The 12442-nt window shown below is 52.8% G+C and overlaps 2 protein-coding genes across 2 annotated transcripts; one reads left to right on the top strand and one right to left on the bottom strand.

Annotated features, from left to right (window-relative positions):
* Positions 1–631: 631 nt before the first annotated feature.
* Positions 632–6009, top strand: TGME49_244840 (zinc knuckle domain-containing protein). Its single transcript, XM_018780733.1, has 6 exons — positions 632–1330; positions 2198–2360; positions 2935–3050; positions 3834–4044; positions 4667–4718; positions 5242–6009. The coding sequence occupies exons 1-6, from the start codon at positions 1247–1249 to the stop codon at positions 5273–5275; spliced, it is 660 nt and encodes a 219-aa protein (XP_018637569.1). The 5' UTR covers positions 632–1246; the 3' UTR covers positions 5276–6009.
* A 1747-nt stretch (positions 6010–7756) lies between these two features.
* TGME49_244732 (hypothetical protein) lies at positions 7757–11802 on the bottom strand (the record flags this gene model as incomplete). The annotated part of the gene is made up of 4 exons (XM_018780732.1): positions 11676–11802; positions 11147–11193; positions 9249–10604; positions 7757–8760 (listed from the first exon to the last, which is right to left on the bottom strand). Exons 1-4 carry the CDS (start codon positions 11783–11785, stop codon positions 7757–7759), a joined length of 2517 nt encoding a protein of 838 aa, XP_018637568.1. The 5' UTR covers positions 11786–11802.
* Between the last annotated feature and the right edge of the window lie 640 nt (positions 11803–12442).

Raw genomic sequence — 12442 nt, 5'->3', positions numbered from 1 at the left:
TCCTTACAAATGTGGAGAGAAAAACGGTGCTGGGTAAGCAGAAGCTCTTACAGCTCTGGCGCGTTCGACTCTCGGAAAGCAACGCAGTTACACAGGCACTGCTGTGATTCACGAAAGAGACTGAGCAATCCGTTCTTTCAAAAAGCACACTAAAACAATCTGCTTATTCACGTCTGAAGAGGACCCCAGTTATGCAAAACACCACCACCCCACTGGACCGCTGGAAAACAGCTGAAAGCGTTGGGTTTCGATATCCTAAGACTTTTCGGGGAGCGGGAATCCGGGTAAACTACTGTAGAGACGATTGTTTCGTTGACCGGAGAGCGTCGATCAGAGGGCAGAGAAGACGCGACTTTGCTTTCTTTTCTGTGGCCGCCAGAGAAGGCGCTGGTAGCTGATCTCTCAAACGCAGGTTCACTCGCTGGAAGATCCATAGATTCATCGAGGAGACGAACGAGACAAAAAGCAAGGAAGCGATACAGCGAGAAAGTGGAGACGACTTTCTTTCTAGATCGAATGCCTTTGCGCAGAGCGTTGATGCCAGTTTCCGCGAAAAAACTTTTCTCCGCATGCCCGACGAAACTCGCCGGAGGAGCATGTGGCGTCATCAGCCACGTTCGTCGTTTTTTTCTTCTCGACTTTTTAAAAGAAACTTTTCAAGGAAAGGTCACAGACTGCTGTCGAATCTGCCACTGAAGTAGAGAGGCCGCGGAATTTTCGCGTACAACCGACTGGTGGCTTTTCCTGAGCGGCAGCGCAGGCGGAGGTCGAGTGCGACGAACGCGTTTCTGGTCGCTTTCTCGATTTTTTTCTCAAGATAGATTTTGTCTCAAAGACAAAGATCCCTCAAAGAGGATCGTTTTCTTCGGTGTCGAGCCACCCCCGTCGACTTGCCGTCTGTTTCCGCGACTCTGTCGTGTCTGCCGCATCTGTGACCCGCGAAAGCTCTTTTCTAGACTTCGAGCACAGACGCCGGTTTTCCTCGAGTTCGGCGACCTCCCGATTGCCACAGCTCCAGATTATTGGACCGCAAATTCCTCTCTCTCTGCTGCTTTCTGCACCTTCTCGCTTTTTTTTTTTCAGCCGGTGGACGGTTCAAACGGGATGCGACCTGGGCGCGCACCAGCCATTCTTTTCTCGGCGGTTCTCTCCTGGAGTCTTCCCTTCTCTTTCTGATTCCAGGCTCTTCTCGCTTTTCTTCTTTTTCTTTTTCTTTTTCTTCTTTTTCTCCTTTTTCTGAGACACCATGCCGGCCACCGTCACCAACGTCCGCATGCCGGACAGCAACAGAGTTCCTGTCTCCTCGACTCTCAGAACCCACGCCATCTGGGTGAGTTTCGCCTCCTCACTTTTTCTTTTCCTGGCCTTTCCAGTCTCTCTTCTCTCCAGAAGCTGCTCGGCTCTAGCAGAAACTGTGAAAGGCCGGCCAACTCTCTCTTTCTCTCTTGATTTTTGTTCGGTCGTCTCTGTCTCTCCCTCTCTCTACCTGTCTCTGTCTCTGTCTTTTCTGTCCTTTTCAGACCTTCCAGTCTCTTTCCCTCAGTGTCTCTCTGTCTCTTTCTCTCGCTCTCTCTCCCCGTCTTTCTCGTAATCTCTTTCGTTCCCTCAATCTCTTCCTTTGTTTTTCGTAATCCCTTCCTTCTCTCAGTCTGTTTCTGTTCGTCTCTCAATCTCTTTCTCTTTCTTCTCTTTTCTCTCTCTCCCTTTGTCCGCTTTTCCGGTCCCTCCTGTATCGGGGTGTCTGCGTGTGCCTTTTCAAGGTGCTGGCATTCTTTCCACTGGCCCAGAAACCGACCGAGTCTTCAGGTCGATTCAGTGCGCCTTGAGTGCCTTTTCCTCCGTTTTTAAATCCTCGTTTCCTCACGTCGTCACCCCTCTGTTTCCCCGCCTCCTGCAGTCTCTCTGCCGTTCCTTCTGGACGGCTTTATCGCGTCCTTTTTTTTTGCAATCTTCTTTTTAGGCAAGTGCGTGCCATTCGACTGGATCCAACGTGGTTTTCGATCTCACGCTGTTTTGAGGCGGCATTCCAATTTTTCAGTTCCAGTTTTTGAGTCTCACCCACAACAACCTTATGTCTTCCTTCGAGTCGAAAGCGAGAACAAAAACGCTGTCCTTTCTTGCAGATCTGCACTGGCTCGCGAGAGGTGATCATTTCCTTTTTGCGTTTTTTTTATTTTTATTTCCGCTCTTCTTACAGAAAGACACAGTCGGGCACGATCCCTATGCGCCGACAGGGTCAGAGAGCACAGCGGCGGCAGATGCAGCGTTGAGAGACAAAGCGCAGGAACTTCTCGTCCTCGCTCGGCTGACTGGATCTGTCGCCTCTCGGACCCCAGGTGCCTGCCCTAAATGCAAGCAAGGTAACAATTTCAGACGAGGCCAGTTGCGTCGGAGGAGCGCCTGTGGCACCGCTGCGGAAAGCGACTTGCGCTATCTGGCGTCTCGAGTGACGACATCCGTCGTTCCTCTCCTCTCGCATGTCTGCGCGAGGATGGTCTCTGCACTCTCCGTCCACTTGGATGCTCTCTCTCTCTCTCTCTCATTCTCGCTCTTCTGTTTTTCTCTTCTCTTCCCTGGTCTTTGCTTTCTTCCTTGCTCCTACTCTTCGTTCTTCTTGCCTTCTGCTTGTGTTGTTCTCGCTCTTTCCTTTTTTATTTCAGTGTTCTTGCTCCTCTTGCACCGTTTGCTCCTTGTTCGTCCTGCGCTCCCTTCTCTTCTGTCTCCTTCCTTCTCTCCATGCCCGCGGCTCTCCTCTCTGTCTCTCTTCTCTCTTCTTCTCTCCTCTTCTCTCTTCTTCTCTCTTCTTCTCTCCTCTTCTCTCTTCTTCTCTCTTCTTCTCTCCTCTTCTCTCTGTTCGCTCGTTTTTCTTCTTCTCTTTGTCTCGCTTCGAGTGCTTCATCCCTTCGCTCACGAGCTTTTCTGTTGACTCTGCAGTCGGACATTTGGCCTACCAGTGCCGCAACATGCTGACAGGCTCGACAGACGCCCCTGACGACGCCCAGCTTGCGTTTCGTCGAGTGCAGGAAAAAGATGAAGAAGAAGACGACAAAGTGAGCCACTCGTCTCGAGGTCCATCGAATTGTCTTCCTTTTCTCCAGTTCCTCCCTCTCGGTTCTTCTCTCTTTTCTGCGTCGTCTCCTTTTGACTTCTTTCTCTCGCTCTTCTTGGCTTCTTCCTCTTCGTCTTCGTGTGAGAGCGCCAGTTCCGATCTTCCCTCCCATTTGCGCAAGCAGCGTTCTGTATAAGCCGCCGCTTTCTCTCGAAGGTTCGCGTCTTTCCTTCGTACGCGCGTGCAGTCTGTGAGTTGCTCGTTTCCTTGCATCAATGGAAATGCAACGGAGTTCGCTTCCGCGCTTCCCCCCACAGGCTTCAGAGCTTAAGCGCGAGGAAAAGAAGTTTGAAGAGATTCACCAGCCAGGAGTCACGGTCTCAGGTTTAGGTTGGGGCCTTCCGTTTGAGTTTCGGAGTCTCTACTCTTGCTGGAAGGCAGTGTGTCGTCGGTTCCCTCGTTGCTCGCTGCCTTTTTTCGTTTTTTTCGTACTCTCAGCGTTTACGGACTTTCGCTTTCTCTGACTAGAGCGTTGGTGGCCTGCCTTCCTTCCAGCAAAACGTCGTTGCTTCCTTTTCCCTGGACAGCGACTTTCTGAAAATACATTTCGTCCTCTCCGCTAGGGAAGGGATTTGGGTCTCATTGGAATTTCCAGGTCTGCAGCTTCTGTAGAGATTTTGACGCTTCAGAAGAACTTGCAGCTTTCATGGCGAGAGTGCTGTTTCAGCAGATATCTTGTTTTCTCTCTGGAGACGTCGTGTCTTTATTTTCCGATTCGTTTCAGAAAGCGCGAGAGGCTCTGGGCATTGCGACAGACTCTGAGCAGAGCGACGACGACGGTCTTCGGAGGAAACGCCTGCGAACAACGACGCCGGCCAGAGCGAGTGTGCCGCATCTTCCAGCAGAGTCGAAAAAGAAGAAAAGAAAGGTTTCTTCTTCCTCAGAAAGTGACAGCAGCTCTGACAGCAGCAGCTCCGACAGCGACAGCGAGAGAGGTGAGTCGCACGAGAAAAAGACGAGAAAAGGAGACAGAGAAGACTTCTGCTCAGCCAGTTGTTTCGTCCCAGTCCGTTGTCTCTGGAAACAGCTCTTCTTCTCGATTCCAGGACGACCGACTAAACTCTTATGATTCGCAGGCTTCGTTCTCCAGCAGCCTTTTGGGAGGTCGCGAGCGCTCAACAATCTCTAGAAAAGCTTCCTGGAACAGCCTCTGAGACAGTCTCCTCTTCCGTCGCCCGACTCCACGGGAAGACGCGCTTGACCTGCAGCGTCGGTGTCGTTTTCACTCGTTGTCTTCGTTGAGGTTGTCGTCGACTGGAAAAGACATGTTCGATTTGGAGATGGTGTCTGTTCTGAGGAAGCAGAGCGGGATGTTGTTGAGATCGACTGAGGGGAAACAAATCTGCAGAACTGTGGAATTTCAGTAGCCCACTGGGTGTTGTGTACGCTCGGAAGAAGGCACCGGCGGAGCCTCGATCAAGAGTTCACCAAGAAGAGAAGATGGAGGATGCAGAGAAGAGCAGAGAAGAGACCAAACTCGAGAACTGCACAGGTGGAAAAGATTCAAGCTCGAAAGGTGGAGACTCTCTGTCGACCAATTTTGTTTTTCTTGTGCAGAGAAGAAGAAGCGCAAGCGCAAATCGAAGAAGCAGAAGAAACGAGACAAGAAGTAAGAGCGACCAGTGTTTCGGGTGTGGACGCATCCCGTTTCTCTTCTTCGCTTTCTGTGCATTCTCCTTTCCTCTTTCCTGAACTTTTTCTCCTTCTTCCTGTCATGTCTCTCCCCGACGTCTCTCTTCTTGTCCTGCCTTCGAAACAGAGGCCGTCGCCTCGTGTCTCCTCGCGTTTGCCGCCGTTCGTTTTTTCTCTTCTTTTTTCTCCTTTCTGTATTTTGTCGCGGCCTTACTGCATGCACACAGCGTGCCTTTGCCTCCCCTCCGCGTTCTTGCCTCTTTCGTTTACTCTTCAGTGTTCTTCCTTTTTCAGTTCCCGAATGCGCAGCCTCTATCCAGAAGGTAGGGGCGGGTGAAGCCATTTGGGAGTCTCTTCTTTTCGCTGCGTTTTTCTTCTCGTGCTCGTGGCGACGTCTGTCATTCGCATGCGTCGAGGTTTGGAGGAATTGTCGGTTTTAGCAAATCGGCGCGGAAGACCGCGTGACTCTCCCTCTCGTTTTTGCCTCGTTTGTGTCGTAGGTCCAAGAGCAAGAAGAGAAAGCATCGAGGGTAATTGATGTCGAGAGCTGCGACCAGCGTCCGACGCGCGAGAACGAGGCAAACAGTGGAAATGTTGTCTTTGTTTTTCATTCGGACTTCTTGTTTTTTTTTATCGAGTCTCTTCGAAAGGAACACTTGGGAACGGAGCCCTGTGCCGAGTGCTTTGCGTCTCGTTTTTCAAAAAGCAGAAAACGCACTATCTTTTCGTCGTTCCGCTTGCAGCTGGGCGTTCATGACATGTTAAACGAACAACGCGTTCAAGGTCTCTTTGGACGTTTAGCTGTCGTGCTCCAAAGTCGGGAGACACAGAAAGACTCTCTGTTTTCTCTTCGAAAGGAAGTCTTTCTCTCTTCTTCGCAGTTTCGTTGGAAGAGTTGTCTGTTTCGTTCTCTTCGCTGCCTTCTGCGTCTTTTTCCTCTCCTTCGTTCTCCCTGGAGTATTCGTCTTCTTTGTATCAGGGCGGAAACGTGACTGGTGCCTTGGCTGTCTTGTTTCGTTTGGATCTTCGCGTTTCTTTCTCAAGTGTTTTTTCTGTGAATGTTTTGAACGCAACAGTGAAAAACAAGCCTCTCTAATTCTTGTCTCTGCTCCGCATACCCTACTCTACAGTTCGTTTTTTCTGCCCAAAGACGAGGCTCTCTCTCTATGGCCTTTGCCGTCGTGCGTATCTGGTCTTTTCGACTCTCCAGCTGTGGCCATGAGTGTCTTCCGAGTCTGTGGACGTCTCCGTTCTTCTCTGTGCTCCGCGTTTTCTCTCGTTCGGAGAAACGGTTGTACACTACCTCAGAAGAAGCGAGTAGAAACTATGCAGATCCGATTTCTAGGTCGACAGCGGGAACGCGACGCGCGTTGCTTGCTCCTGGAGAGTCTCGCTAGAGCCATTGACAGCACAGGAGAAGACAGGTGAAACTTTCGAAAGACAATCTGCTCGGAATCTCCCGTGCGTTGGCATGCGCTTCTCTCCGAACTCCAGTGGAGACGTTTCAGCTTTTGAAAAAACCGAAAAGCGGCTCCCTCTTTCCATTTGTTTTTGCTTGCGTGAAAAGACTGCACTGAAATGCCAAGAGCGTCTCCGCGATTTAGGCTTGAGCTGTTCACCACAGCTGCATAGTTTTGGAGTTCTGTGGGCACCGAGCGCGCGCCTTTCTCTGTAGACTCGAGGAAGGAAGCAAATGAGGCTGGCGGGGAGGAGCCATTTGTGAGGAGTGGAGTGAAGCTAGAGAGAACGAAGTTCACAGCTCGGTTGTTGAGGGAGCTCTGACGACGCAGAGGCGTGGACGCTTAGGAAGGTCGGGGAAACTAGGAAGGGTGATTCTCTGCTCTTGAATGCGAATCGCAAGTGACTTGAGGGTGGAAGTCAGGTCGTTCAAATACAACTGTGACTCATCTCCAGGCTCCACACGGTGAAGGGAGGAATCGCGACCTGGAAAAACGCTTGTTTTTCCAGGTCGCGATTCCCCCTTTTGCTACCGATGAGACATGCAGGAAAGGACCGTTTTCTGGAGCTTTTCTGGAAGAGATTCGCATGCTGGGAAGACCGTCGAGGAAACACAAGCAAAACGAGAGGAGGGACAGTGGAAGCAGAAGGACGAAGGGGTTCTTTTCTCACGAAACAGAGAAGAGCGCGCCTGGACAGGAGAGAGATCCCGGAAACGCGAGGAGACGAGGCACGACTTCCCGTACACAGGAGTAGAGGAGGACGGAGTTGAATCCAAGAGCGGCGGAACAGCGCGATGAGGGAAGAAGAGCATGACGCGCAGCAAGAGGCAGAGTCGAAAAGAGAGATCTCACGAAGGCGAAAGTCCAAAGGAAAAAGAAATATCGACCCACAGGGGAAGCCGCCAACCTTTCGACCTCGCTTCGTTCTTCGCTTGCTGTTGGGCAGTTCTCGCCTTCTCCCTCGAGTCTTCGCCACACTGTCCCCTTCTCTCTCCGCGTTTCACTTCAGGCTCTCGTCAGTGCTCGGCTTCTCTTTGCGATTCTCAGTTCTCCGCCGCCTTCTGCAGGCGCCGCTCTTGACTTTCACAAAGAAAACTTCCACGAGAGCGGCCCTGGCGCCACACTTATCCCCGAAAACTGCATAGCAAGTCACGAAACGCGTGCAAGATGCTTCAGCGTTCGATGCATGCACAGCCCCCTCTCGTCGCCCCAGTGAACCGGGACTCGGCACTCTATTTTATTTGTATTGATCCACAGACAAATTCATTTCTCCAAACACAGACAGACAGACAGGCACGCATTCCCTACGTCGGTCGGCCGGTCGGCTAATGCAAGAATTCGCAAGCGCACCGCCTTCATGCTCTCTTCTGCATGTGTCTGGGAATACAGTAGAACATACAAACTTATACACTTACACACACAAACATATATATATATATATATATATATGTATATACATGAGCATATGGTTAAACATATGCAGATGTATAAATGCGTTTATCTATCTATCTATCTATATATATATATTTATGTATGTGTATATATGTATAGATGTTCAGTGGCAAAGCATGTGGACTTGTGGATCACTTGCGGAAGATGGCGTCAGTCCAAACCCAGTCTGAGTTTGTCTCTGTCTCTTTCCTCGTTGCCTGTGCGTTGTCTCTCTGTGAGTATTTGTGACTTGACGTTGGACGAGCGCGCGTGCATCGAATCTGGAGTCGAAGAAATCGAAGGAGTCTATGCGCGAGGTTGCCCACGCTGCATATAAAACGCGTAATTCGCTGCTTCTCTGACAGACGAAGAGATCCCTGGCGGCTTTGACCGTATCCCTTACATCCATCTCTCCATATTCGTCGTCTTCCTCTTCTTCTTCCTCTTCTTCGTTTTCTTCTCTCTCTTCTTCTCTTTCTTCTTCTCTTTCTTCTTCTCTTTCTTCGTCCTCTGCTTTCCCTTCCCTTCTTCTTCGTTTCTCGGCTTCCACGGACGCGAGGAACTGCGACATTCGACTGTACATGTTTGTGGCTTCTTCGCCTTCGTTTCGCGCCCCCCGCACTTGCAGGGAACTACCGCGTCGATCCTCTCCTTCTGTCTCTCTGCCTGCGTCTCCCCAATGGAAACTGCCGAGAGAAACCTCCCTGCTTGGCCGCTGCACCGGTCTGACATTCGAAGGAAGTTCCGTCTCTCGCTCTCCTTCGATTTCCTGATCTTTTTCGCTCCCCGAGTCTCTCTGCTTGCCGACTGCCGCCTGTCCCCAGGAGTCTGGAGCGTCGGTGACAGCACCCGGCGACAGCGCGGGAGAGGAAGAGCGGATCTTCCTCGTCACTTCACTTCCGTGTCTCCGCACAGCGAGCGAAGTTCGAGTGATGGGGAGAAAGGGATTTGCTTCTTCTTGTGGCTCAAAGGATATCGAGGCGGCTCCGAGAAAGAGACGACTGCGGGGGACAGAGCGAGACGAAGAGGACCCTCTGGACGAAGAAGGAGATGAGCTTTCCAGAGCCGAGCCCCCCTCGTCCTCCAACAAGTCCGCTGCTCGGTGAGCTGCCTGCGCAGCTGTCGCGCCTGAGGAGACAGAGATTTTCGCGGCTCTTGGAAAGCGTTACGAAAAACAGATGCACCGTGGCGTTCGAGGAGACAGGCGACACGGGAGACAGGCGAGCGACCCGGCAACATTCAAATACGAGAACCGACTGGCAATTGGGCGAAGGGAACGACAGTCGAGACGCGACCGAGAAAACAGCGAGAGTGGGCAAGAGAACAAGACAAGGAACATTTCTCGTCAAGGCATCTAAGGCATCTGCCTCCGTCGCTTGTCCGCCCCCCGTCTCTGTTTATGGCCCTCCCCTTGTTTCTCGCTGTTCCACCTTGAGACGTCTTTGACAGTCTCGAGTCCAAACTGAATATGCGAAAGTCCATTCTTCAAAGTAGGAGCTAACAACGTTACGGTGGGCATGGAAACGGCATTCAGGTCATTGAGGCATTCCCCCGACACCGGCTTCCTGGCCTTTTTCCCCGCATCGCTTTTCTCTCTTTTCCTCCCCTCGTCTTACTGCAGAACGGGTCTGTTCCGATCAAGTTCCAGGCGTCCACTTGCTCAAGCAGTTTGGTGGATTTCGGTTCGCGTCTTTCTTCTGGAAAACGTTCGTCCTGCTCGTCGGGATGCCTCGCTGCGGCCCGGAAGCGCCTCAGAGCGACGGGACATCTGGCCTCGGTGTGCGTCGCATCGCCACACACTGTACAGACACCTGGGACTCCCTGGAGCTGGAGGAGAACGCTCCCCCTTTGTCGCAAGCGCTGTGCATGCAGAGATCCCGAGGCAAACATCTTCTGCATGAATGCATCCGGACTCGCAAAGGACGAAGACGCTCCTGGACCTGCAAGAATCGCCCCGCTCCTCCCCAAAATCGAAATGCGCGGACCGCTCCTTCGAGCCTCCCCCGGGTACGCCTGTTCGAGACGACTGTTCCCCGAAGATTCGGCGAGGTCTAAGGCCGGATGCGTCGCTTGAAACGTCTCTCTCTTAACTTGGGAGTTGACAACGGTAATGGACTGCTTCGTCGGGGCGGAGACCGCGGTCGCAGCTTCTTGCATGCTCAGGCGCGAGCGCCTCTCGCCTTTCTCTCGCAAGTTCTTTCGATCTCTTCTCTCAGAGACACTTGCGCGTTTTACAGAGTGCGACGAAGCGCGAGAGAGGCGAGAGGTGGATTTGCTCTTCTCGGGAGGATTCGCGCGTGTAGCAGGATTTCCGCCTCTCCCCAGCACCGTCACTCTCCTTGAAACAGCTTGAGGCGTTCTCGCCATGCTTGCTCGCCTAGGAGTAGGTGGCGAAGCCTCAACAGAGAAAGACGCAGAAGAGGAAGAAGATGAGGAAGAAGCAGAGGGAGAAGAAGATGGAGAAAGCAGGGATGAAGTCCGAGGATCAGAGGGGAGAGTTGCGTTTGGAGTTCCACTTCGTCCGGGAAGCAAAGGGGAATGCGGCGAGGTGAGATTTGAAGGCATGTCCGAGGGTGGGAAAGTCTCGCTTCCTGGGTGACCTTCCTCTGGCGGACTCTGTCTCCACAGCGGCTCTGCAGAGTCTGGCGCAGAGAGCATTTCGCTTGTCTCGTTTTCGTTTTTCTCCCCTCCGTCTCTGTTCATGTCCCTCTCGCCGTCGTTTTCTTCGCTTTCTCTCGAAGACAGGCAGGAGGACGACGCCGGAGACACGCACGAGAGCGACCGCGCAGATGGCCCAGCGGCTGCGTCTCGCAATTCCACTTGGACCGCCTTCTGGGGAAGCGGCGGAAAGAGAGAAGAGAGAGAAGGCAGGGGCGGGAGAGTCGCTGTGCATGCATTGGAAGGAGAACGGGAGGACGGGCAGGAGTCGCAGGCGGTGACGGACGAGGCCGGAAGAGCCGAGGGAAGAGACTCTGCAGAGAGAAGAGTGACACCGAGCCGGACAAACAAACGAGGACGAGGACGCCGTCGCGAGAAGGTGACAGGCGCGGAAGGGAGGCGAAGGAGTTCCATATTGACGATGTTCGATATTTCGAGTGTGATGGGGCGCGCGGTAGTGAGTCAGAGAAAACCGAGCAAAACACAGCGAGAGAAATGAATCTACAGAGGGGAGAACAAGAAAGACGACAAAGGGAAGCCGGAGAGAGAAGCTAGCACGCAGTTTCTGAAGTGTGAATGAGGAGAGACGGGATGCGCAGGCGTCGAGTTCGCGAGAAGACTCCGTGTATCACAACGTCCAGGTTCCACGAGTTTGAAACCGCCACAAAGACCGGATCCACTGTGGAGAGACGCCGGTGCGGCGGCTCAAGCAGGCAAAACGCGGCGCTTGAAATGAATCCGGAAAAACGGTTTTTCAAAAGGACCCAGAAGTGCACGGTGCCTGCGTCTGTCCACCTCACTGGAGTGACGACAAGGTTTTGTCTTTGCTCTCTCCGCTGTGTAGCCTCGCACTCACCTCGACAGCCTCTTCGACACAGCCGAGCCTCCGCGCGCTCGCATCCACTGAGGCGACACAGGGAAATGAAGGGAGACAGAAAGGAGACAGAAAGGAGACACTCTGCAGGGGGAAACAAGAGAGAATCGACCCTCTGTTGAAAGATGAGAAACGAGCAAAAGTGGAGTGAGCACGTGGAGGGAAAGAAGCGGGCATCTACAAGAAAGAGATAGCGAAGAAACAGACAAGCAGAGCGACCGGGGAAAGCGTTCAGAGTCCGAGAGGCGACATCTAAACAGAAACCACCGACGTAGAGAAGCGTCCCCAGGCTCTGCTCTTGTCCACCTTCATTCACAATTGTACATGTCTGCTTTCGACGCCCACTGCATGGCTTCGGACGTTTCTCCCTCCGGTCTTTCGTTTTTTTCTGCCTCACAATCGCAGCTTGCGACTGTTCATGCCTCGTCTCTAACTGCACCGCTCTCCGCTTCTCGAGGCCAGCGTTTCCTTTACGCTCCTTCCCCAGCTCCTTCGGCAACTCGGCGCTTACGTCTGACTGTTTGGGTCGTTGAGAAACTTTTTCGAGTCCGCGCGTCTTCGTCTGTTCTGTTCGCCCGACTGGGGCGCGCAGGTTGCCGTTGTTGCAGACGCTTCGATCATCTTGTGCTCTTGTCCAGAAGAACGGCAGAGAGAACCGACGCATGCAGAGGAGGAGGAGCAGCCAGCAACGCGCGAACTCTCGCGCCTCGGCACAGAGGAAGACGAACTCTGCAGAGACAGGAGTTCGGACTCTCGTCTTCTCGCCAGTTCCTTCGAAGCCTCTCGCAACTCGTCCTTGGACGTTTTCCGCTGGTTCGGAAGCCGAACTCTCTTCCCTGAGATCGAGAGGCAAGGAGAAGCAATTCCCTTTCACAACGCGTTCGTGACAGGCTGACATCTCTGCGTTCGTTTGTCTCCTTTCTACAGGATGGCGCGAAAGGAATGTTTCTCAGTGAGAATTTGCGTTTCGATTCTCTGCAGCCGGTGCGTGAGTGTCTTCCTTTCTAAACAATTTCGTCAGTCAGCTTCACGACCATGCGCCTTTGCGCCGGCCTTTCAACCTCGCGTCTGAGGCTTCCTCACTCCCCCTGTGTTCCTGTACAGATGAGATCTCTCTCGCGTCCATGCGTCAACAGAGTGACGTCTGTTTTCAGCTCCTGTGTCGACGTGAGGCCTTGGAAGGGAGCTCCTCTCGCGTCTACTACGGTGGCTCTGCCGCTTTACGTTCCACTGCTGCGACTTCGTGTATTTCTTTCTGACGCTCGCTTCTGCTGGGTC

This window comes from Toxoplasma gondii, chromosome VI, assembly GCF_000006565.2.
Source record: "Toxoplasma gondii ME49 chromosome VI, whole genome shotgun sequence".
Lineage (NCBI taxonomy): Eukaryota > Apicomplexa > Conoidasida > Eucoccidiorida > Sarcocystidae > Toxoplasma > Toxoplasma gondii.
The sequence above is the reverse complement of the archived record's forward strand: the minus strand, read 5'-3'. Positions and strand labels throughout refer to the sequence as shown.

Excerpts from the sequence above, each read along its gene's own strand:
- TGME49_244840 (XM_018780733.1), top strand. The coding sequence starts at position 1,247 with ATGCCGGCCACCGTCACCAACGTCCGCATGCCGGACAGCAACAGAGTT. Across the intron at positions 2,361-2,934 it reads CTGCCCTAAATGCAAGCAAG|TCGGACATTTGGCCTACCAG; the intron begins GTAACAATTTCA and ends TTGACTCTGCAG. Across the intron at positions 4,719-5,241 it reads CAGAAGAAACGAGACAAGAA|GTCCAAGAGCAAGAAGAGAA; the intron begins GTAAGAGCGACC and ends TTTGTGTCGTAG.